Here is a 25,556-nt window from a genome sequence, read left to right as displayed (position 1 = left end):
CATGCATCAGCCATTTTAGATCTTTCAAGTCATTCCCTAATGACATTAAAGGGGCACTATGTAGTTTTGGAGAAGAAATTCAAACTCAGAATTTTAATATTTACAATATTAAAGAGGTAATCATACACACTCAGAAATATTTGTTTTTTAACAAGCTGTTCTCAGAGGAAAATAAGGTCCACAGAACACTGTTTGAAGCTAGAAAGGTGGCAGGGTCCGCCAAACGTAAACAAAGTAAAACAGTATGTAATTGTGTTGTCCTTTAAGGTCAGTTTGTTTATTTAATTTATTCAGTTTTGAAAACAAAGACAGGTTGTTCATTAAGTTTGTTTAGTCGGGCTACCCTAAAACTGCACAGTGCACCTTTAATCGATAAACTCTGCTGTATGTTTATGTAGCTTACATCTCTTCTTGCTGTGCCCCGGATGATTCATGATAACAACAACAAAACAAAAAAAGTATAATCATTTTTTGGGGTTTATTTCCCTCTTACAAGCTCAATAAACTCAGCAAACTTCGACTGATTGGAGGTCAGTTTCTCTCTATCAGACAGAGTGCACATTGTGAGAAGCTCGTTTGGGAGATCTGATCCCAGACGGGCCGTGTTGGTGAAACAGCAACAGGAAGTTACGTCAGCAAAAAAATAAACGTCTCAAAGCAGGTTTTAAAATTTGATTTTAATGACTGCGTTGTTGACTATCAAGCAAAAGACAAAAACTCAGCGAGGTTATTATTAAAAAAAAAAAATCCCTGATCTATTTTCGACGAACTGAATCTGATCTCCCCTCTGCTGTAATTTCCCTGAGCAGCAGCAGCAGCAGCAGCAATGGCAGCCAGGCAGTGAGACACATGTCACAACAGTCTGTGAGCCGAATAACATTTACGCTGGGGCCGAGAGAAGACACATAAGCAAAATGTCTCGGCACAGAAATGTTCGAGGTTACAACTACGATGAAGGTAAATAACTTGAGCTAGCTGTGACGGTTTAAGCGCCAGGGCAAGGCCTCAAAGCGCTACACTGTGTAGCCGCTAAGCTAATATTGACTGTTATTGATATTAGCGCTAGCAGCTACTGCTAGCTAGTTTAGCTGGCACGATAACAGTACTGTCGTGTCGCTTGGCAGAAAGATAATTGCGTTATAAAACTAGTATAAACGCTTATACTCAACCTTTCAGGCTAATGTTATGATGTTAAAACTTGATGTGACCTGTCTATAATTAAGCTAATGTTTATGTTAATTAAAGTTAGCATACGCTACTTAGCTAGCTTGCTAACTTCCTAGTGTGTTTGCAAAGAAATGCTACAAGCTTTTAACTCACTGTATTAACATATTAAGGCTCCCAATTTGTCAGACTTACTGTGACATCGTGAAATAAAGTTGCCTGACTTTCAATTTACAGTGTGGTATGCATTCAGTGAAGTTGCTGACAAGGCAAAGTGACAGCTGTGACAAAAGACTCTTTACAATAACTGCATTACAATAACTGCATTTGTTCATGTGTATGTTTTGTGTCAAGCTAAGAAAGGGAGACATTTTGAACTTCAGTAATACCCTTGTATTTTCTAGATTTTGATGATGATGACGTGTATGGACAGTCTGTGGATGATGACTACTGTATATCACCAGCAACAGGTTGGTATCAGTGAATGGAAACTTATAGATGGGATTGTGTGTGTGTTTGCTGATAAATAGACAGTATTATTCTGGGAAAAATGATGTGTCATTTGAATTTTTTTTGGTTAACTCAAAGAAAACAATAGCTACTTTCGGCTCATTGGCGAAAATATTCCAACATGTGTTGATAAAATTTTCTATAAAGGATTGATGTGATTGAATCACTACTTACATTTTACACCATCAATCAAACATCACATCTCTGCCAAGTTTCCTTATCGGCCAAGAAGTAAAGACAATTTTTATTTTTACAGCAAATCAGTTCATCTACTCGCGTCAAGACAGGCAAGCGCCAAGGGAGGAGACTTTAGAAGAGGAAGCATACGAAGATGAGGATGTACCCATGTCCCCCACCGTCACTCACAACCTTGACCCTCTTGATCAAGGTAATATTTGATATTTGTGTCGGAACATGTGCTAACTGAACACTTTTATCTATCAATTAATCTTTGTTTCATCTGTCATTTTTTTCCCGCATTACAAATACAATGTGTGTGTCTAACATGTGTGTCGTACTCTGTAGCCAAACTGTATTCCTGCCTGGACCATATGCGAACTGTGCTGGGAGAAGCCGTGCCAGACTCAGTCCTGACCCAGGCAGCCATAAGATGTGGGTTTGACCCACACAAGGCACTGGATGCAGTCCTGTCTGAAGACACCAAGACAGCCCCAGTTCCCAGAATTACCAGTGAAGAGACAACTTCGGTAGCAAGAGTTAGCCAGGAAAAAGCGCCGCTTCCACAAAGAGCCAAACAAGAGGCCGTGGCTGAGAAAGGTACGCCTGGAGCGGATCGAATTATGATCATTTTATTGGATGGGAGTTTTTGTCTATGACTCGTTCATTTATTTCCCTTCACCTGAAAAACAGTTCAAAGTAGTTCTGATTTTTAACGTCCCACATTTGAGCATGTTTTTGATTACATCTTGAATAATGTTCTGTATTATAATAAGTATAATTCAGAATGATAATAACAATGTTGTTAAGGAATAGCTGTGAGTGAAGTGATTATTATATGAGGCTTTTGGGGTCTGCTTAAGAACTGAGAGCGTATCAGTTTAAAGGACTCCAATGCAACAAAATCAGCTGTTATTACTGTGAAGAACAAAAGGTAACAGAGAAATTGCCCTAAAAGCAGGGTTACTGGTTCTGATGTAAGCCACTTGAATTAAATATTTGTTAAAAAAAAAATAAAAATAGGGTTCAGACTCCAGCCTGGGTTAAGAAATAAGAACTGGAATGTTATAGTATGCTATGCTGAATGACAAACATATAGCTTGGTGATACTGACTATATCTAAAACTGTATCTTGATATTTTTGACTGAATACCTGTGGGTTCTTCCGAAGATGCTTGCACAAAATATAATTTTAAATAATGTTCATTAGTATTGTTTACAAATACAAATGTTTAACAAAACGCCTTCTTTCTGCTCTTTCCCTTCTTGTTTGTGGTATGATTCAATGGACTTCTTTTCCGTGGTCCTCCTTTCGCTCCTCTTCGACAACTGCGATTGGCTTCTGTAAGGTAAGGAGCCTGCTTGTTTGCTTCTCACACAGACATTACATCCAAGACACAACCCACTCAACCAGAAGTGAAAGCAAGTGCACCAAACTTGCGTGACCTCTTATCGCAACATAAGACTGACCCTGTGTATGGCAGCTCTGAAAATCCGAATTTTATCCGTCAAAATGTTAGTCCAGATGTCGGCGGTACCAGTCTGGCACAGCTCATGTCTGACCATGTGCAGAAGAGTAAGGTGTCAGGAGTAGTTGACGCAGGTCGAGGTTTGGGTATTCCCTCATTAAGCGCTGTCAACATGGGACCTAATTCACCTCCGTCCAATATGTCAAATCTCAATAGTCTTTCATTGGGAACATTGGCCTCTTTAAACATGTCTTCAGCCTTTCACAGCTCAGCTCCCTCCCTCCTTTCAGTTCCACTCAGTAGTCTGTCGCTAAACAACCCCAAGATAACAACTGTAAGCTCTTCTCTGCCTGTGCCTCCTGGGTTCGGGAGTCTCAGTTCTGTACTCCAGAGCAATCAGCAGGCAGTCGGAATTGGGATTGGAGTCAAACCCACAATGGCTCATCCTAAGGGAAGCCCATCATTGGCTGATTTAATCCAGGAGCATTCAAACCGCAGCCCAACTTCTGTCAGTAACTCCTTCCCTACTCCCCAGAGCAGCATAACTTCTGTGAAGTGTCAGGGGATCGCTGCACCAGCACAAACACTCTCGCTGTCCGAGCTCGCTTCACAGCACCAAAACAGGAATACAAACAGTCAGTCTCAATCAATCACTGAACCACCAGCAAACACGCTCAACTTTTCTAAACCAACCAACATTACTCCTGCATGCCTAGGTGGGACTGTCTCGTTGTCTCAGCTAGCCCTGCAGCATCAAAGCAACAGTTCCTTAGCTTCCCCTCACCTTGTCAGCACTGAACCTCCAGCAAATGCACTGCAACAACCACCTGGCATTTCTGAGCAGCTCTCTTTGTCACATTTGGTGTCTGCACACAAAGGCAAAACCTCAACCACCTCAAATGGGTCACGTTACTCTCTCACCTCGCTCCTCTTACCAGCAAAACCAGAGAGCGCTGGTGTGCTAGCAGAAAGTACTCCAGAGGGTGGGACCAACCACAAACCATGCAACCAAAACTCTAGGCCGCCTAAGCTGAGGCAGACTATTGATCTGAGTGCACTCATGGCCCAGTCAGATGGAGCAAGCCCTCGTCACTTCGACAACGACCTCCCTTCACCGTCCTCTCCTACTCCAGTTGTCATGGGACAGGATTGTTCTATTTTTGCACAACCATCAGTATTTGCAATTACATTGTCGATTCAAAGCCGCAGACCACAGAAGAAGATGAGGAATAGATTGAGGGGAAAAACAAGGGGTCAAAGAACAGGAAGTGGTTACCAGGCCTTCCTGTGTACATCGCAAGACAAACATAGAGAGCAGCATACCCTGCTCTCACCGATTGCACCGTTCCGCTTCGACACGCCCTCACCTGATGACATTGTCCGTGCTAATCAGCAAAAAGCTTTCACCAGGTAGACAAGGAAGTGAAAAGCTCTTAATTCAGTTGCGTGCATGTTGGTGCTAAATTGACTCACTTGGACTAGAACCCTTTTGGCAGCCTTTGCTCCACAGACTGAACGAAACTCAAAAAGTTGCAGCTCTCAGGGTCATCAGTCCTTATGAGACTTTTTTAACCGTCTCCCATCTATCAGTCATGTAAAGTGAAGAAACTTTTGGGACCAACAGTACCACAGAATGACAGACCCGCTGCCGATGACTGCTTAAAAAGCTCTGCAAACAACAGTATTTCCACAACATTCATGTATTACTTTTTGTATGGAGGCAATAAGTCTTCCATTGCTACTTTATACAGAACAATCATGTTTTAGTCAAACAGGATCAAAATCAACCACTCAGTTACTCTGGCAGCTTGAAAAGAATTGCAGCTAATGCTGTGTTAACACTGCATGGTACGACTCAGATCAGCTCGACTCGCTTGCTTTTGTTTTTCTGTGGTCAAAAGTTGTGGTTAGCACCTGGTGCCTTTTTTGGCGAAGTACCAAGCACAGTGAGCAGATACTAAATAGTAGAGTGAAAACACTTCAGACCACTGATTGGTCAGGGGATCATCACTAGAAATGTCAAGTACGTCACATGGAGCATTGAGAGTCATAACATCATCTGTACCCTGATGTGGGATTTCCCAAACTCTCCAGTTTGTTCAGCAAACTTGCTGTGACTCCTTGCTGTGACAAACAAACAGCCCTTCGATATCCTCCATTTTTCCTGTGTTTGGGTCATTTGATGATGATTGATGATGTTGTGGCAGTTTCACGCGGCATCGCATGGCCAGCCAAGAATCCCGCCTACATTGAGGAGGATACCATCTTTTGTGGAAAGATCAAGAAAAGTACCAAAAGTAGATTGAGTGTAACTGATCGTACCATGCAGTTGAAACACGGCTCAATTAACCTTTCTACTATTCATGTTTTAAGAACTTTTTAGATTAGCTTTTTTCTCATTTACTCTCGTAGACATTTTTTTTTGACATTTTAAATTTGAGTCTTATTTTTGTACGCTTAGAGTGCCGTCGTCTTTTTTAATTGAATTTTTTGTATGAAAGAAAAATAGTTTAATCATAGTCTGGGAAATTTCTAAGTATATCTCTTTTTTTGCATGGCCTCTTTTCTAGTTTTGAGCTGCATGAACCCTCAAAAGAGAAAAAAGAGGTTGACTTTGTTCGCAGGTGTGCTGCAGCTATTGGAATATGGATCAGTTAACCATTGTACTGGTTTACTGCTGCCTGTGTTTGAGATCATGGGGTAGACATTTTGGTTTTCGAGGACACCTGGAGATTTTCCCATGAAGGAGCGAGAACATACACACACACACACACACACACACACACACACACACACACACAGACAAGTGAACACTTTTAATGTTTGATACTGAAGAAATGAGTTTATAATGAGTGCAAGCACTGTAAATACAGACTGTACAGAATGAACTAAAGACTGCATTTAGACCTGAACTAAAAGAGGTTTTTCTTGCTCTTTAAGCTTTTAATATTACAATGTACAAATACACTGGGTGTGTCGTCACACTCTGCCAGAAGTGAATTTGTCAATTTTCAAATAAAGATGACTGACTTCATGTACTATAAATGCACCTGTGTCTGGGCGTGTCTCTAGTTGTATGTTTGGGAGTGCTTCTATGTGTCTGAGTGTAAAACTATCTTTTAAGAGATGTTGTTTTGAACTTATTGTACGTAACCAGTTAAAACAGCGCTGTATTCCCTATTTTAATCTGAAATATGAGGAGTATGTGTGTTCAATGGCTTCAGTGTCATAATATTTAGCTGTTGAATAAGAAGCATGTCCATTTTGTGAAGTGAAAACACTGCATTATGTATCTGGTGCAGTGTATGCATGTTTTTGTTTTTTTTTAGGTTAGCCCAAAGTTTCTTAAGGCAGCTCACATTTCTAGTGTGAGTCATTGGTATTGGTTTGAATGGAGAATCTTGCCCTTAAAGAAATGAATGTTCAAGACTGACGATTGGACAAGAACTAGTCCTAGAGTTTATAGTAGATAACATCATGTACCAACAGCAAAAACTGTGAGGAGACCCTAACAAAAGGGTAATTGTCTTGCTGTTGTTATCAGGACACTGGTCTGTATTCCAGTTATAAGTTAAGAGGAGATGATTAGGGCTGATGACAAACTTTCCACACTGTTTAATAATGTTCTTGCCCTGCCCCATTGTTGTCTTAATTGTGAGAAGGCTATTTAAGTGAAGGTGTAGGGTTTGGGCTAGGTGTGTGTAAACTTTATACAGGTGCAGAAAGCTGAGTGACCCTCAGGGTGTCAAACATAGAGTGTTGAGCCTGAGGGAAATGGTAGACAATAAAGGGCAGATAGTGTTAATAATGACAAGTTAAACATTACAAGTCAAACAGGTTCTGTGTGCCTGTGTAGTCTTGGGAGCATTGTGATGGTTGGAAATAATTAGGCGCATTAGGGATGTTGTGGTCTGTCATGACTGAAGATTCATTATGATCAAGAGCACTTGTAGATTTAACAATGTGACAATCTAGAAATGAGTAAGTGTTATTATGAACTGGGTTGGTCCAGCAACAGTTTTGTCCTCTTCTCTTAAGGCGAGCCAGTGTGTGGGTTTGAGCAGGAAGCTGATCTCTTGGAGCAAATGTCACCCCAAGCACACAGCGACTCGACACAGCAGCCGATCACCTCACTCTCTGTGTCTCTCTTACACCACCTACGTAGGAAAATCTGATCATGTCTCTCGACTTTCACAGCTTTGTCAAAAGCTTTGACAGATCAAATCATTTTGTGTCTTCACAGGCTCTGCATTTCTGCAAGGCACGACATGTTGCACAAACATAGTTCTGTTGTGATGTGGTGCCAACACTGGAAAATACCATTTTACTCGCAACAAGTGGTCAAAAGAAAGCAGGTGTATTTGGATGTGCCATCAGCACTGTGGCTTTGTTGTGGTGCAGTATGTTTACAGGAAAAAAGGCAAAGAGTGAAGTGTAGTTCTTTATTTAGATGGAAAAAGCTGCACTTGTTACAAGAAATGCAAGAAGTGGGCTCTACAAAGGCTGAAGGCAAATAATATCGTTAAAGACCTCCATAAAGAAGTAATGTGACAGTTTGTAGCAGGCATGCACAGTGTCTTCAGTCATTCTGGTTCATTTGGTTCAGTTGCATGTTGTCGTAGCTTGAATAAAATCCTTGCTATGTGGCAATCAGCAATAAATATATTTATAACTCAAATTCATCAATTCAATTCATGCCTCCTTTGTTTGGCCAATGGGATTCTTGCATCCAAGTGACGAGTAGTCTTCATCTTTCTTTAAATATGGTCATTTTAAAAAGCAAGATTGCTGCATACTGTATCACAGGAAAAGAGGCAGGGTCTGTGTAGTAGCTTGTCCTTTTAGTTGTGTCTGCGCCAATCCCTCGTCCCTGGTGATTTTATTATCTTTTTGTAGGATATTATTTGAAATTATATTTCCAATACCCTGATTTACGTTCAATTTCCTTTTGTTGGCTTTGTCGCTAATTAAATCATTTGTATGCGTTGTGTTTTGATGGTTCAGATTCGAGAGAAATGGGTACCTGACAGAGTGTAGGAGGTACTGATTCATTTATCTGTGTGTGTGTGTGTGTGTGTGTTTGTGTGAGGGTGTGACCTTTGAGATCTCTAACTTGAAATTGTCAGACTGGCACCCCTATGGTCTGCTACACCTTGAGTAATTGTGGATATGCTTGTCAGGTTGGTACTAATCTGTATACTAGAATTAACTTCTTTACAGTTGTTTGCTCAAGGTGGAAGCAAAGTCTGCGTAACTAATAGTCTCCAAGTAATTCCACAAGTTTTCAGTCCGATTCAAGTGTGATAGTGTGTGAGGTCTTTTTAGGCCTGTGTCTGAAATGACCCCCTCGTCAACTCTTTCCTACTTTCCTAAACACTTTTTGATTACAGCAAGTTATAGTGAGTTGTGAATTGAGATTTAAGACCCTTTTTTGATTATGGTCATCTTGCACCATCACTTCTAGGTACATTGTTGAATAATGGTAATTTGTTTTCTCTCTCAATGTGTAGGAAACTCCTTTTATAGCATTGACCTTTTAGCTTGATGCCCACATAACGTGATCATGACAGCAGGGCTCCAGGGTGCAGCTATTTTGGTCACACATGCAACCAAAAATCTGTCAAGTGCAACTTAACATTTTCATTGGTCGCAGGGTGCGCCTGAAATTTAGCAGTTTTTTGTTTTTAAATGATTAAGGTTATCGCCATTTCTTTAAAAAATTTGGAAAGAAACATGTGTTTGCACCTTTTTGTTCCTGTTAACAATCTTAATTATTATATTTAAACATCATTTGTGAAGAAATTAAATTAAAATGTATTGCTGGGTGCGCCTAAATGGAAAAAGTTTGGTGCACCAGTGCAATCAATGTAAAAAGTTAGTCTGGAGCCCTGTAATATGATCATTTCAGCATGCGACTGTCAGAACTCATGTCGACTTTGTACAACAACAAGGCAACATTCCTGTTTATATCCAGCTGCTAACATGCAGAACAGGAAGACAGTGAGCTTAATTCACAGCCAATTTGTTTTTCATCTCTTCTCCAGTCTGCAATGCTTTACCCACCAAACATGTTTGGCTTTGTTGCCTTTTATCAGGCTGGAAAAAGTGTTTCATTAACGTAACTGAAAATCAGCCTCACAGTTTGATCTCTGTGCCCGTTTCTTGCTTCTTTGGAAACTCAAAAAAAGCCACCACTAGAGTGTATACACAGAATGGAAAGTGGATGAAATAGGTACACTGGTTTAATTAGTTTGGTAAACAATGTAAATCCAAATGCATGCTGACATTATAGGTTAATCTGCTGTGGGTCAGACACATTAATCCTACAGAAGCTCTATTTTGAAATCTTGTCTGTAAACAGTAGGTGAGAGTTGTCAGGTGCTTGGTATGAGTCAAGGTTGACTGCTGAGTAAGTGAGTGTAGAGGATGAGGTGATATCTTGATAGATGTCGTCCTATGAAATGTGGAGTGGTGGCACGGATGTGTGTGTGTACGTGACTCAACCTGAAAGGGGTCAGATGGGTCCTACTTTCATTCATACCTTCATGTCTTCAATTGTCAAATGTGAATGAAGTGAGTGAAGCTATTTTGGTATATCCCTTGATTTACAGCAGAAATAAGCAGCCATGTGCAAGCTAGTGCCAAAATGTAGGTTTGAATATATATATATATATGTGTATATATATATATATATATATATATATACCATATCAGGTGAGTTTATACTCTCTGCACTTTGTGGTACATGGCTCCTATCCCTGAACATTCTTTATAACAACCAGAGCGGGACAAAACCAATTGTAACTTTGACAGTAACATATTGAACAGACTCAGATGCAGTACTTGAATCAGTGAAAATGTTTTTCCCCTTCTTTTCCCCCACAGTTGACCTCTGAAGGTTTGAGTCAAACGTGATTCTTGTCTTTCACAGCCTTTAGCGGCCTCAAGTGGCGGGGAGCCCCAGTATCAAAAAAGTCTTTCCAGAACTCAGTTTTTTTTTTTTTTTATTGTGATGTCCATCAAAGCTGCTCATGAAATATTTCATTAAATATTTTTGGGAAAGTGTTTTGCCTTTTAAGAAAAATTGAGAGCACGGCACAATGCATACTCAGTGCTTATGGATGAAGACAAACACCTAATGCAGTGTGGCATCTGTCTCCATTTCTCTCCATCCCTCTCTTGGGTCTCTTACTCTCAATTGCAAAACCAGCTCACCCTGCGAGGCTGTCAGTCACCACATCAACTGCACTTTCACCCGCAGCCCTCGTTATTTTACTTTTGCATTCATACAAGTGTATTTGGATGGCGGGGGGTTGATATTTGCATATCCTGGGCGACTCCTCTTATCCTGTGCTCAGTTGGGGCCTCGGGCCAAGGTGTACAACTGACTCACTCCTTCTTAGTCACTGCAAGGGTCTCCTATACTAGAGAAATCCTGGATGGGATGACACCAACTGTTTACCTGCCAATCCAAACAGTGTAAAGAGATCCTGCTTTAAGCCTCAGAGCCTGATAGCGCTGTACAGTTGTTGTCAGGCCGCCCTTCAGTTAAAGTTGCCCCAAGGCCAGCAACAAAAAAGTTATCCAGCAAGGCAGTTGTTTGCAAAGGTGTTCCAAGTGTTTTGACTGACATGTCCGGTAGTAGAATTGGGGGTTGTTTATTGATTCAGACCTTGGGGGTGTTGAATAGGGTGGGCCTGTCTGTTTCACCCCAGGTTAAAGTAATTTATTCATTCTATCCACGTACTGATGATTATCAACATCCAGCTGTGTTAAAGAATGCATTCATCCAAAAATAAAAAGTCAGTCTGCCCACTACACACCCTCTTGCTGATAGAAAATCAGGGGAAGTTTCGTGGTCCATAAAGCATTTCTCAAGCTTCACAGCAAAGCAGCGTTGCAGCGTTCTCCTAAGCAGCTGAAGTAGATGGGGACTTGTTTTAAGATGTTAAAACAACTTTAAAAAAAGGCTGCTTATATGGTTAATTCCAAGTCTCTGGAGGCCCAGAGATGCCAAATTAATTCTAAAAAACACTCTTGATGCGGGGTCGAGCTCGTGCACCTGCTTCAGTTTCGGGAGACTTTAATAAATTGCATGGTGCTCTTTTTTTTCTGAAGTTTTTTACATTTGAAAACAGGCCCCCATCTATTTCATTTGTAAAGGAGATTGCTGCAAAAGTGTTTTGCTCTGAAGCTCCAGAAATGTTTTGTAGACTACGAAACTCCACCTGACTTTCCCTTGGCATGGGGTTAAGTAGATAATGACAGAATTCTCATTTTTGGTTGAACATATATTTACTTACATCATTTTGTGAAAGTACCAATGATCATCCCCACAATATTGTTGCATTAATGATATTGAGGTATTTGCACCCACCCCAGTCCTAGCATTTATTAAGTGCTTTTGAGATTTAATGTGATTTAAGGAGATCATTTGTATTACAGCTGATGTTCATGTAAGTAAATTGCAAGCTGGCTTGTTGGAAGCAGGTGGTAGAAACCTCCACGTCACTGTAGAAGGGACAGGAAAAGCTGCAGGAAGAACATAAATTCCCCAGAGAGTACTTAATTTATCTCATGTTGCCGCTTACTGCTGGACAGTGTTGATGCAAATCTTAGTGATGACAGCCATGTTAAATATATATAACTGTCTTTAGGTGCCTTTTCTGCAGGGGTCCATCTATTACAGGTAGTTCTTAGTTAGTTTTTAGAACTTATTGTGTAAAAATAAGTTTTAACCATCGTCATTTTTTATGTACAGCTAGCAGTTCTAATAAGATGAAAAATAAAATATCTTTTTAACGCAGTTTTGCCTTTGTTGCCCATTTTCCACAGCATATTCATATGCATGTACGTGCCATTACTTGAAAAAATAACCTCTTCAGGGTGCTGAAAGCTACCTCACTTGTGTATCAGTGTTTCAGAATGAGAGGGACTTTTTCTCTTTGTCATTTAGAGAAAGCTTGGTTAGAGAAAGTCCATTAATAATTCTGTTGAATCACACCTCCTTTCCTCTCATTTTCCCTCTGGGTTTTTTTTAATGATGAATAAACTGCATGAAGCATAGAGGAGGACACAAAAAATACAAGCTATAAGGTATAAAATTTCAGTTTTTTAGTGTTAAAAGACAAACATCAAAGAGGATCAAGCTCCTGAACAATATTTGTCTAGCCTGATTGAAGGTTTAAGGCGTCAGATGTGACAATAAAATCAGTGAAGATGGTGCGGGAGTTCATCCTGTGTTGATACTAACCATTAAATAAATAAATGCATAAATAAAATAAAAGGAAAACTGTCAGAAATTATATTTATGACCAACATCACTTTGTCAAGTTGTAACAGTTTAACCAATTTTGCATATGTCTGTTGAAGAAGTCTCTTTGTGCAAATATATGCAAGTTTGTTTTAATCAGTTGTGCATCTGTGCGATAACACACTCATTCACCTCCAGCTCGACACTTTGCTGAGAGTGACACCTTTTCTACAAGATTCATTCTGCGAAATGCTGTGTCACACTGCTCTATTTACGTGGAGACGGGAGGCAACGGCCACTTCTGAAATTAACCCTCTCTGCGCCAGGATGTCACTGTCGCACATATGCACACACATGCACACGGTGTGCACTAGGCTTGGCTCTGCAGCCCAGTCTAAATGAATCAGTAGTGGCTTGATATGACTGGTACCGGTGGCCATTTGGGACTGGGATGACAAAGCAATGACCTCAACAAGTCTCGCTGCTGCAAAATAGGAACTACCAATCAGATAGATGGGGCCTCGACTCAATGCATCATGTGCTTCCACTTAAGAGGATTTTCTTTACTGTATTTTCCAGTAAGGCATGCAGCTATGATCAGGAAAACAGTCCATCATGTTGTAATATCCTGCGGATGTCTTCCTGCCAAAGGGGCATATGCACAGTACGTGTTGAGGAAGCTATCTTGGTGTCACATGTATTTTATGTAGGCAATGTTTCAGTGTTTCAACTGTGATGAAGTTACTCATTCTATTAGAAACAGCAAGACATCAATTATTACAGTTCTATTTACCAAACTAGAAAAGCAGAACAAGTGCATGTGTAAGCTTTTATATCAAACCAAAAAAATACAGCGTGAGAAACCTTTCAGTCTTATCCTGTTCATGAGAAATATCGGCAAGTCCTTACCAGTACATATAAACCATTTATCACACACAAGGTATTTTCCGTTCCCTTTTATATAGGAAAAAATGCGTTGCCCACAGTGACTCATGATTGACTTTGTTCGTGAGCAGGTGTACATATTTGTTCCTCTGTTCTCTTAAAGCTAAAAGCAGAGATGTGCCTCACAATAAGGTGGACTCTGAAGTGGTACCCAAAGTGGCCCGCATGACCGTATCTGGCAAGAAGCAGACCATGGGCTTTGATGTTCCCAGGTAGGTAACACACACAAATACACGTTGTTGTTATAAAACAGTACAAAACATTTTAGCAGTGATGAAATTCCTTCTTCCATCTAATCATTGAGCATTCAGCAAAATTGTAGAGTAGAGCTTTTTGGAAACAGTACACTGGCATAATTATCATCTGTTGCAGAGAAGAGTTGTGTTTCATTGTGATTAAACTCCATATTTCCTCCTCAGTACAGGGGAGAATGGCATTGTGACTGCGTCAGTACGCCGGGGTGGCAGCCCTGAAAACGCCACCACGACCTCTGCCTCAGAGGCAACGTCCAAACGTCCCGAGACTCCATCCAAAGGTTCCAACGTAGATGAGCCCTCTACAGTCCCAACCCCAGGCCGCTCCTCGGGAAAAGCCCGGCAGGCGCTCAATATCAAGGCTGAGCTGGAGAAGCGGCAGGGTGGCAAACCTCTGTTGAATTTGGTGGTTATAGGTAGGAAGGAAATATACAAAACCACTCATAAACCACCACAAAAAACCCTCATGACTTAGCTTTTTTTTTTTGTTTATAGCACATTGAAGGATCAATACAATTACAAGAGATACAAATGTCGATGCGCACAAGCAAGATTGAAAACAATTATACTCACTTATAGAACAATTTCCTACTTGCTGACTATTCTACAATACACAAATGTGTCCTACATTTGGAAATAAAGAGGAAGCACAGCTGGAATTATTGGGCAATATACAGTACTACTGGTGCATGATTCATGCATAAAAAACACAAGCTAAAAACTAAAGTGGAGGAAGATCAGTGGCCAGTCTATAATACTTTTGCAATAACATTTTTATGAAGTCTTAAAATCTGAATTTTTGCCGTTGGAACATTTTTTTTTTTCAACAATTCTTCTTCCAAATTCATAAAAGTAATAGAGCCACATTAAAGTGTTCACACACTGCATCACAGTAGCTTTTGCTAAAAGAGGTACTGCACACAGAAATGTGTTTTTTGAGCTGTTAACTTAATTATATGACTGTACTTGACTAATACACATCTATGATACTGTTCATACTGACATGTCTTAACATGTCAGTATGAACTGACTTAACTTATAACTTAAATTTATAAAAAATCAGCATGACATAGATTAAAAATGGCTCAAATTGCCACCTACTTTTTTAAAGAAATCATCCTGAACCTTACATGGCCGATGCTGACATGGAATCAGCCATTTGGGACTCCTCTGCATCATGAAATTTATACAGAAGAAGAATGTAAATGCCGTTAGTGCCAAGCAGCCCTCCTACTCAGTGTTTTTCAATTTTGGTGCAATGGTTCACCATAGAAGCACCAGACAGACCACAGACTCGATCAGCAGCCTCTCATGACTGGTTAGCTCTGTACATGTGCTACACTGAGCGATGGTTGGTGTCTCCTCACCTCCTGCATTGCCACGAAGCCATGCCGCCTACACTTATTGGCCTTTGCCATCATCCGCTGCATCTCTAAATATGGTTGTCGGAGGGAGCTAGCACAATTTTTGGTGTTCGATACTTTTAAATAAAGTGCCAGTTTTTCTGCCACATCCCTGAGTTTGTAAATGTACAGGGCGTTCCTGACATGCATTTGGCCTCTCTGTCAGTCTCTTCTGCAATGCCTTGCAGTCACTTTTCAGTCAGCCTGTTTGGTTAACATGTCTAAGTTTAATAGTAGTAAATGAGTGGAACTGCAGACCAGTGCAGTTGCTCAATCATATTTTCTCATTCTCAGTTACACAAGAAAAAAGTGACTTGGTAGTTTCAGAAGTGCAGATGATTCTAGTTTCCCACAGCCTGTGAAACCTTTCGTTTTACCACGGTCCTCTCCCTCCCCCCTCTCCCCCCCATCCTTGTTCCCATTTCTGTCTGCCTCCCCCCTCTTGTGCAATTCTACGTCTTTCCTTCTCCCATCTGTGGCTCCCCTCTATCTTATCTTCACTCTTCCCCTACCTGTCTTATCACTATGGTAACAGTCTTCCTCTTTTTCTGTCTGTCCTCCCTGCCACTTGTGTCTTATATCACTCCCCACCCTCTGAGGCCCCTTTCTCGTCCCCTTTCTTTCGTTGTACCCCTTATAACCCCTGGACTACATTATTCTTCTGTGCAGGTCATGTGGATGCAGGTAAAAGCACATTGATGGGCCACCTGCTTTATCTGCTGGGCAACGTCAACAAGCGCACCATGCACAAGTACGAGCAGGAATCAAAGAAGGCAGGAAAGGCTTCCTTCGCCTATGCTTGGGTCCTGGATGAAACTGGCGAGGAGAGGGACAGGTACATTTTGAGCGTAAAACTCCAGATGAACAGATGCATGGAAAGGGGAATTCACAGTTGTCCTCCTCCCACAAACACACACACTGAACAAGCACTCTTGCGTAGTGCAAATGCTTAACAAGCTTCGGTCACTTCCTGCTGTGTGCTTTGGTTGATAACATATCTTGAGTCACACATTTGGTCCAATTACTGGTGTTACTGGTACCAGTGATTATAACTCCACATAATATTATCCTGCATTTGATCTGGAAAAAAATGGCTTGTTCACAAATCTTTCCTGCACTAGTATATAACTTTACTACTATAAATTGTGTAATGACCGATGGTAAACACTAAATAGATTGTCCTTTTTAACATGTAAGATATGTTGTTGTGGAAAATATGTCCCTGTTCCCCCGTCTCTGTTTATATTCGAGTGAAACGGAAGCGAAATACGTCAGAAACAGAAAGTGACTCGGGTGGGAATCCATATTCACTTATCAGTAACTTCTGAAGTAAATGCGTAATACTTACACCAGACTGAGAGCCTCGCCCACTAGAAGACGTTGCTCTTGAAATTGACCGAAGCTTTGAATCTGGATTCCCTTATATGGCAGTCATGCTACTCAATACACCATCCACAGGTTTTTTTTACACTATGTTCACTTTTTCATTTTACTTCTACACAAATGATTGTATACATTGCAGATTTTTGACCGGGCCAAGTAGTTATAAAACAAATTTCTCATTGTTCTGTGTTTGCTCCAGAGGTGTGACAATGGATGTGGGCATGACCAAGTTCGAGACGAACTCTAAGGTGGTGACCCTGATGGATGCACCAGGACACAAAGACTTCATCCCCAACATGATCACAGGGGCTGCACAGGTATACGGTGTGAAAGCGTTTGAGCAACCTGCCCAATGCATGTAAACCAACACAGTGGATGAAGTATCTCCAGGCATCAAAGTGTGTACCTCCTAATGCTGCAGTTCCAGGTGTACATTCATAGGAACAGTCTTAGTGTTTATCTGTGTTCAGAAGTAGAATAATGGTGCAGAGTCAGCTCATTTTGGTTTGTCTTTATTGAAAGATAAATAATCTTTTTTTTTTTTATTTGTGTTGCAATTACTCAAAAAACAGACCTCAGAGGAACAGGATACAGATGATTTGATAAAAATGCAAATAAATTTAATTTAGAAAGCTAAGCTGGTTTGCTAAGTGGCTAATGCACACATAGATATAAAAGGACTTGCTATGAGGATTGAAAGTAAATACATTGTTACTTTTGCACCTCTAGTGTAGAATAATATGACTAATATGCATTTTTGTGCAGCCCACATTAAGCTTCTTGCAACACCTCTCAGTACATCAGGTCGCTACATTTATGCCATAACCATCTAAGGCGATCATGATTGATTAATGAAGTAAAACTGAGCATCTTTCTAACTTTGCAAACCTCTCGACTGAAAGGGTTCTTTCCCTCCTGCAGTAGAACCTCAGCTGCCACACCCGCCAGAGATTTGAAATAACTTTTTGTGGTTTTGGGTGTTGGTGTCACTAGGTGTTTTTGCCGGCATGGGTGTGCTTGTCTGAGTCTGTTTTGAGGCACTAATGTAATTTCTCTTTTTACCATATGACTGTCATCACGTTCAGCCTCATCGTTTCGTGACTAAGGGGTTTCTGTTGCAGGCAGATGTAGTCTGTCACATACTCTGAGGTCAAAGATGGTATATCTCAGCCTGTAATGATCTCCAGAAAATCCTGTACTTCGTTAATGTACAAAGAAAAGCTTTATTTTTACATTATAGCCTATATAATGTATTTGACTGTATTTTGCTTCTAATACTTTTTATAAAAAAATATTTAACACTACTGACACTCTACTCTGAAGCCTCATATAACCTTTCTCATTTCACATGTGCCATATGTGTTAAATATTGAAATTCAGCTGTTAAATTACCTGCTGAGCTGAGTTCATATGTAATTCTAATGCTCACATCTGCCTCAGCAGAAACAGTTGCATGTGGTTCTTATCTCTCCCCCTCGGTTTTCTCTTCAGGCCGACGTGGCGGTGCTTGTGGTGGACGCCAGCCGAGGAGAGTTTGAGGCAGGCTTCGAGGCGGGTGGCCAGACCAGAGAGCATGCCCTGTTGGTGCGCTCCCTTGGCGTCACTCAGCTGGCTGTGGCTGTCAACAAGATGGACCAGGTCAGACCCTGAGAGATTTACTTACAATATGGGTGGTTTGGCTGTTACCACATACCATCTATTCTTTCTAGAGAAATGAGGATCTTTATTTGGTAAAAATCTGTGAAAATGAAACCAAAAGGCCTTCAGACGTAGACGTTTCCTTAGAAATCAGCAGGTCATTTGTGCTTTAACTGTACTCCTGCAGATATTTTGGATAGAAATAAAAATTTAAATAATCTGTGATGAGGAAAATTGTTCTATATACTTTACTGTTCACAGATTTTGGACTGCAATAAAATAGGCCCTTTTCAGATGTTCTTAAAGTTCAAGACCTCTAAATGTTTCCGTGAGTAGAGAACAAGGCTTTAGGGAACTGTGTGTGTGTGACTGTGATTTGGTTTCCTACAATCACTGGCATTTTGCTGACACATTTCCATTTCAAAGCTGTGCTGAAGGGGAAACTTTCTCTCTCTGTAATTTTCCTTTCTTTTTTTCTTTATGTGCGTTTACAAATCAGGTAAACTGGCAACAAGAACGTTTCAAAGACATTACTTCCAAACTCGGCCATTTTCTCAAGCAGGCAGGATTCAAGGTGAGTTTACTCTAACACATCCACATCTTTACATGTTAGGATATTAAACACTAATATCATCTTGGCTATTTGGAGAGTGTTGAGTTGAGAGTTTGATCCAGTTTTTTGTTTTTAAATGTTTTTCCAGGAGTCTGATGTCTTCTACATCCCCACCAGCGGCCTGTCAGGAGAGAACCTCGTTACCAGGAGTTCAGTGTCACAACTTACCTCTTGGTACTCTGGTCCCAGCCTGCTAGGGCAGATTGGTAATGCTCACTGACATGGTTCAAGCCACCCAAGGCACTCCAAAATAAAGTATGGCCAGTGTGTACTACTCAGTATTTAAAAATACATCAACAAAATCCTCCAGCGCTTGGAATCAGCATTTAACATCAACCAAACAAGCACAAAGTCTGCCCAGCAAAGCCTTACATTCAAAGTACATCACATTACAGTGAAAATCTTAACAGTTTAGGTTTAAAAAAAAGGGTGACACGTCACTTTTGAAAAATATCACTTGAGCGAGATATCACTCTGCTAGCAGGAGATCACTTGATTTTAGAGAGTTCCTAAAACATGTTAATTTGCATCAAAAAACCACTGAGAAATGTTTTCTTAACAGTGATACTATATTACTCATAGGCAGTTACGATAGCTTAAAAAATCATATTGTAATTATTTCAGACGGATGTCACAATTGTGATATTATTCACAATTATTGGAAACGATTACTCAAACATCACAATTTTCATTTTCACTGACGCAGTCTGTAAAACTTATGATGATGTGACGTTTGTTTGGGTCTGTAACAAACAAACACTTTCTAACATCTGTAGAAAAAGATTTGCAGACTTGCATCTCTTCAGCACCACAGTGACCGTTTTATCACATAGTTTACCTTTATCAAAAAATGCAGTTTCTAGCAATTTTTGATATTGTACTTGGCAATATTTTGATTAATTGTAAAGCGCCAGTGTCTCCATATGCCTTCATTCAGTCATTCAATCTTTATTTTAACTCGGGGGAAACATTGAGGTGGAGACCTCATTTGCAATATAGCTGAGTATAAAACATAAACAAAAGATCCTAGACATCAAGAAACACAAGATTAAAGAAGAAATGTTGATTAAAAGTAAAACTAATAAAACCTCAGGAATAAATGAAGTAATACAATTTTAAAATAACCAAATCAACTGAAACAAGAACAGCTGGAAGTGAAATAAGTTGAGATCCAAAACCTTAAATGCCCTAAGAATGAAGCACTAAGTTGCACAGGAAGTCGCACATTTTTGCCACATCTCGCCAAAACCGTAGCCTCAGCAATATACAGCACGTACAGGTTGAGAAGGTGATTTTGCTTCTGGAGTAGTCTTCTGGAGATGTTTCTGCCAATGTTATGGTGCTTTCTCTCAGGCGCTATTGGAAACCATTAAAACAGACTGAAATAAAATTAACCATAGCTGTAAGGCTTTTTACAGCCACCTGTAAAGCCTCCAAGGGATGATTGTTGATACTCAAAGCACAGATTTTGAGTGGAATATTACTACGAGGTGACAGCACTGAATGATTGAAAGGAAACGGTCTATAGTTTCTTTAGAGTTTTACAGTTCTGTGACTGTCATTAAAGTGCTGACCATTCAGACAGTGAGGATACTAATGTGTTATTCATCCAGTACCAGAGAAAATGATTCACCACCACAGGTCTTTAGACATGTCATCATATACAATTTCTGTTGCCCTGTTGATTTCTTCTCCCTTTTTTTTATCTCCTGTATTTTTCCCACTCTTTCACAGATGCCTTCAAAGCCCCTCAGAGGTCTGTGGACAAACCTTTCAGACTGTGCGTCTCAGATGTGTTCAAAGGTAAAAGTCACTGCATGATGCATACTTAACAAGACAGTATATGTGATTTTCTTCATCCATTTTTTGTTGCCCCAATTTCATTTCTCTTTTTCTCTAAATTAAAGAGATTGCTGAGGTTGCATTTTCTCTTCCCAGACCAGGGTTCAGGCTTCTGTGTAACAGGGAAGATCGAGGCTGGTTACATTCAGACCGGAGAAAAAATACTGGCCATGCCTCCCAATGAAACCTGCAACGTGAAAGGTGTGTCTTTAGTTTCTCCACTTTACCTTTTCTTGAGTCCTACAGAGCATTTTCTTTATCTTCAAAATCTTATTATATATTATTCATCATGAGGGAAGTTTAAAGTCTCATCGATGCTCCTCATTATTATCTCTAGTAGCAGAGCGTGAAGTAGGTGTATATACAGTATATTAAAAACACCAATGGCCAACAACTTATAAGTATACACCAAAGAGTCTGTATTCAAGTCAACTGTTCTGTATGTTGTAAACAGTACAAGTAGTGCAGAGAAGCAATAGAGGCAAAGAGACAAGAATGAATACTGGATAAATGTGTGTACATGGGGTGGATGGATTATATACATTTTATGCATGCATATACATTATGCATATGTCAGTAATATACACGTGCTGGCATGGATGCCACGAGGCTCACTCATACACCCATGACGTGGTTTGAAACCCCTTTAAAAGATATCTTTCTACTTCTTTAAGCATCCAGACAACAAAGTACTTTAACTAGATAGGTACACTCAAAAAAAATAAATATTTATAGTTCTGTATCCAATCCATATGTAATAGATTACTTTTACATATAATACTTATATATACTTATATAAATTGCATTAACTTAATTTAAGATGACTAAGTTGTTAAATGTATTCACATCAACTCAACCTGATAGAAATACTTTGCATTAAATGATATACTTTACGTCGAACTTAATGTAATTGAATTACTTGGAAATCCGTTATGTAACCATGTAATGTTCAATTCATATCATACCTCCTGCTTTCTATTCTGTATATACTCTAACGTCTCACTGTTGTACTGCTGTAACTGCGGCACATGTTAGATCACGTTACATCTTAGCATATTTATATCTACAACATACTCTGTTTATAACCTCTAATATTATAATAAATTAAAAACACAGAATCGGACGCTGTAAGGACATCTCTCAGGCAGGATTCTCCACTAAGCTTGGCTGACATCAATAACTAGTTTTTTTCCTTCTATGAGTCAACAGCATGTGATCTACAAACACCTGTCACAGTGTGACTGACTTTTGAATGAGCGGTGTTAAACACTGCCATCCTGTGGCAGCTGTGTGACTTACACCGTCAGCAGAGTAGGGGTTTCTGACACAACTTCACATTCACCAAGGTGCATGGAGAAGGGAAAAAGTCTAAAGAGGTCAAAAGCTTTTGGACTGACATGTTATAGCTTGTGGCCTTCATCAGGGTCATCATGAAACAAATTACAAACAACATTTAAAATAAGTTGGGTATGAAAATTAATCTAAAGACTCAGACTGTGTGTTTGTCTCCACCACAGGTATTACTCTCCACGATGAGGCTCTGGACTGGGCTGCAGCAGGAGACCACGTCAGCCTGACAGTCACCGGCATGGACATCATCAAGATCAAGTAATCAAAAGCTTAACTGTATTTATTTGATTTTAGCACGGAGGTCTGTGCGTATGTTTTGGATTGTGTACGTTTAGCTATTTTTTACTGATAACGTGCTTCCCTCCAGCGTGGGCTGTGTGTTCTGTGATCCCAAGGAGCCCATTCGAGTCTGTACTCGATTCAGAGCCCGAATCCTTCTCTTTAATATCGAGGTCCCCATCACACAGGGCTTCCCAGTAAGTGCAACCAAACACAGTCTTACCACCAACATTTTTTGACTCAAAACTGTTTTCATTCTATGCACATTCTTGTTCCAATGTGTGTGTGTGTGCGTGTGTGTGCTTGGTGTAGGTACTGCTGCACTACCAAACAGTCAGTGAGCCGGCCACCATTAGGAAACTGATAAGCGTTCTACACAAGAGCAGTGGTGAGGTCCTCAAGAAGAAGCCAAAGTGAGTTTTGTGGGGAGGCATTGTATGACATTTTTAAATAAACAACACACATAAGGAGTTTCCTTACTTTGCACTCATAAAGAGTTGGTCTGTAGGTAGTTAATTCTGATTAAAAGTGAGTGCAGCACTGAAGCTGTGGTTGGCAAGTCACTTTCAACAACTAAGAAAGTTGTTGGTAGATTGTAATCACTATCTTCTTTTTCTTCAAAATAAGACGAGCACAAGCTATTACTCATCCCTGCAGTTAAGCAGATCTTATTGTTATCTTTGGTTCTTCTGTGTGTGTGTGTCTTTCCTGTTAAGGTGTTTGAGTAAAGGTATGAATGCCATCGTGGAGATCCAGACCCAGAGACCAGTGTCATTAGAGCTGTACAAGGACTACAAAGAACTGGGCCGCTTCATGCTGCGATATGTCGGCTCCACCATTGCTGCAGGGGTCGTCACTGAGGTAAAGTGCACCTAAATTTCGACAAAGTCAAAAACAACATGTAGATTGTGTGTTAATGCATAAAAGCAGGTTGATATCCTGTTCTTGAGGCATATACAGTACCTCTCTACTGTATATCTTCTTTAAGAAGAAATTAATTAAGAGTGAGACAATCATATGGAATCAGTTCAGTTTTTTCCCTCTTTAATTAAACTATCCTTCAGTCAGTCCTCCTTCTGCTTCTCCCTCCCTGCAGATCAAAGAATGAACAGCCCTTCAGTAGACTCAGAGCCTGTCAGACCTTGCTCTGGAGCCTGCATGAAGCCAGAGACGACGTGCAATTCCTCAAGGGACTCGGAGCGTCACATTCATCCATCCATCTCTCTATCCAGCGCAGTAGCTGCTCCGATCAACACTAACTAACTGCACAGATAACCACCGGTGACGGGCAAGAAGCTGAGCAGCCGCCTCCGTCAAAACAGCCGCATGACCCAGCTACTCCCACCTCACACTTCCCCGTCTGACTGTTCACCTATTAGTAACATCCTGTTGCCCTTAATTCACAGATTGATCAAGCTAAATCAATGATATAATCAGACTCTGAAAGACAATCCTACCAAGCTGAGATTTCCACAGTGATTAATTTCACTGTCCTCTCCTGGAAGGAGCTGCGGCTGATCATTAATCTTGACTAAAGATGTAAGGTGGAGGATCCAGCTGAGTTTATGTGGTGTAAAGAGAACATTTGGTTTTCATTATAAGGCTCTGCTAATCAAAACCGATGGCCTGAAATAACTGATTTTAACTTTAGACAGAAATGAAATAATGCAGGAGTTGAAGGCAAAAAAGTCTGCATCTCAAATTACATGACTAAGGAAACAAGGTCCGCTCTACCGACCGTAGAGTAGATTGTGAACAAAAAAAGGGAAACTCAAATGTTCACCTCCGTCTGGATAAATAGACACAATTCTCAATTATGTTAACAAAAGATACTTGAAATGCTTCAACAGTAAAGCACAAAAATGCTTTTTGAAGTGCGGATGTGTGTTTTTTTTCTCTAAGTGGAGGAGGAGCTGTGTTTCTGTTTATTTATGTGTTAATCTGGACATGTTGGTTGCCGATGGTGTGAAGGAAGATGATGCTAAATGAACGTGACACCATAAATGTGTAGTTTGAGTTTTGATTTCAGGAGTTTAAACTGTCCATCTCTGCCGAACTGGATAAAATCCTTTAAAGCCTTGCGACAGTCTGTGAATATGAGCATCCTGCACGCCAGCAAACCATATTTTCCTATCTATCGAACTACTTATGTCAAAGTAAGTGGAAAGTGAAAATGTAGAGGTGAGAATTTCCCGTCAGGTTTGACAGTGACACAGCGAGAGCGGAAAGCACCACAAAACATGCGTGTGAGTATATAGAAAGATTTTGCATGTTTGGGAGTTCAACAAACGGCTCACTGCACTTTAAGTAAACTAGTTTTTCTGTTTATACATATCTGAGGTGATTCGGTGTATGCATCCTTAAAAGCGTTGGGCAAAGATACCCAGGTTTTCCAAATATATCAAAGTTTTGGGAAATTGTTGAGATGGTGGAAAGACATGGAACATGTTGCCTACATGTTATAAGTGGAGTCAGAAAGACAGGAAACATTAAAAGGAGATCTGAATTTAATTGACAATGAGTAATCAATGGAAAGAGTAACAGGAAATTAATCATAAGAAAAACGCTTCCTGCCTTGATAAAATCTACGCAGCTCGAAAGGCATCACTGTCCTGGTCTTAAATAAAACTTCGATGTAACTCAGCGTCTGTTTAAAATAAAATGGCGACACAGTGCTGCGGTGAATCAAAAATGCTTTTCTGTTTTCCATCAAAAAAATAACTTAATGTAGATGTTTCAATAGTCTGTAAAAGTTTATAAACTCATGTGACTGAAAAACGTTCTGAGAGGACTTTCTTTGGGTATTGTGAATCAAGAGGCACAAAAAGATCCCTAAGTGTGTGCCAGTCACCCTGTGCGGAGGGCAGCACACAAAATAAAAGAACAAAATAGTGAAAAAGCACCAATCACAGTCAGATAAAGGTTTCGAGTGTGTTTGCAATTCTGAGGGTTTCTGGGGTGAGATCTTTCTTAGAAGACTTTACGGTGGCAGTCAGTGATGAAGGTGTTATCAGATTATGTCTCTGATAAACACTTCCTGTGTGTTTACACACACAGAAATGTAAATGTGCGTGACAGTGGGCTACAGGTTAACTATGCAGAGAATGGACAACAAAGCATAAACTGCAAGATCACACAGTAAACCTGCAATGCATACAACGTATATTTAGCAGTGAAAACATGCCACCAATCGAGATTCACTCAACTTAATATGACTCACATGCACAGCTGCCATGTCAGCATCGGCAGTTACAAACACTGCAAACACATGTAACG

The 25,556-nt window shown here is 40.2% G+C and overlaps 1 protein-coding gene across 2 annotated transcripts; it reads left to right on the top strand.

Moving 5' to 3' along the window:
- The first annotated feature begins 798 nt into the window (after positions 1-798).
- hbs1l (HBS1-like translational GTPase) lies at positions 799-24,154 on the top strand. Of its 2 annotated transcripts, XM_073492376.1 has the most exons (18): positions 813-957; positions 1,569-1,634; positions 1,931-2,062; positions 2,200-2,451; positions 13,622-13,730; positions 13,938-14,188; positions 15,845-16,010; positions 16,758-16,875; positions 18,050-18,196; positions 18,696-18,770; positions 18,898-19,015; positions 20,544-20,612; positions 20,748-20,852; positions 22,169-22,259; positions 22,369-22,477; positions 22,593-22,693; positions 22,997-23,141; positions 23,377-24,154. In XM_073492376.1, exons 1-18 carry the CDS (start codon positions 915-917, stop codon positions 23,386-23,388), a joined length of 2,109 nt encoding a protein of 702 aa, XP_073348477.1. In that variant the 5' UTR covers positions 813-914; the 3' UTR covers positions 23,389-24,154. The 2 variants fall into 2 exon arrangements, with proteins under 2 accessions (XP_073348476.1, XP_073348477.1); XM_073492375.1 differs by lacking the exons at positions 13,622-13,730; positions 13,938-14,188; positions 15,845-16,010; ... (9 more) ...; positions 22,997-23,141; positions 23,377-24,154 and adding an exon at positions 3,206-6,365 and having other exon boundaries at positions 799-957.
- Positions 24,155-25,556: the final 1,402 nt, after the last annotated feature.

Source organism: Pagrus major, chromosome 22, assembly GCF_040436345.1.
Source record: "Pagrus major chromosome 22, Pma_NU_1.0".
In the NCBI taxonomy this organism is placed as follows: Eukaryota; Metazoa; Chordata; class Actinopteri; order Spariformes; family Sparidae; genus Pagrus; species Pagrus major.
The sequence above is the reverse complement of the archived record's forward strand: the minus strand, read 5'-3'. Positions and strand labels throughout refer to the sequence as shown.

Excerpts from the sequence above, each read along its gene's own strand:
- hbs1l (XM_073492376.1), top strand. The coding sequence starts at position 915 with ATGTCTCGGCACAGAAATGTTCGAGGTTACAACTACGATGAAG. Across the intron at positions 16,876-18,049 it reads TGATCACAGGGGCTGCACAG|GCCGACGTGGCGGTGCTTGT; the intron begins GTATACGGTGTG and ends TTTTCTCTTCAG. Across the intron at positions 22,260-22,368 it reads ATGGACATCATCAAGATCAA|CGTGGGCTGTGTGTTCTGTG; the intron begins GTAATCAAAAGC and ends GCTTCCCTCCAG.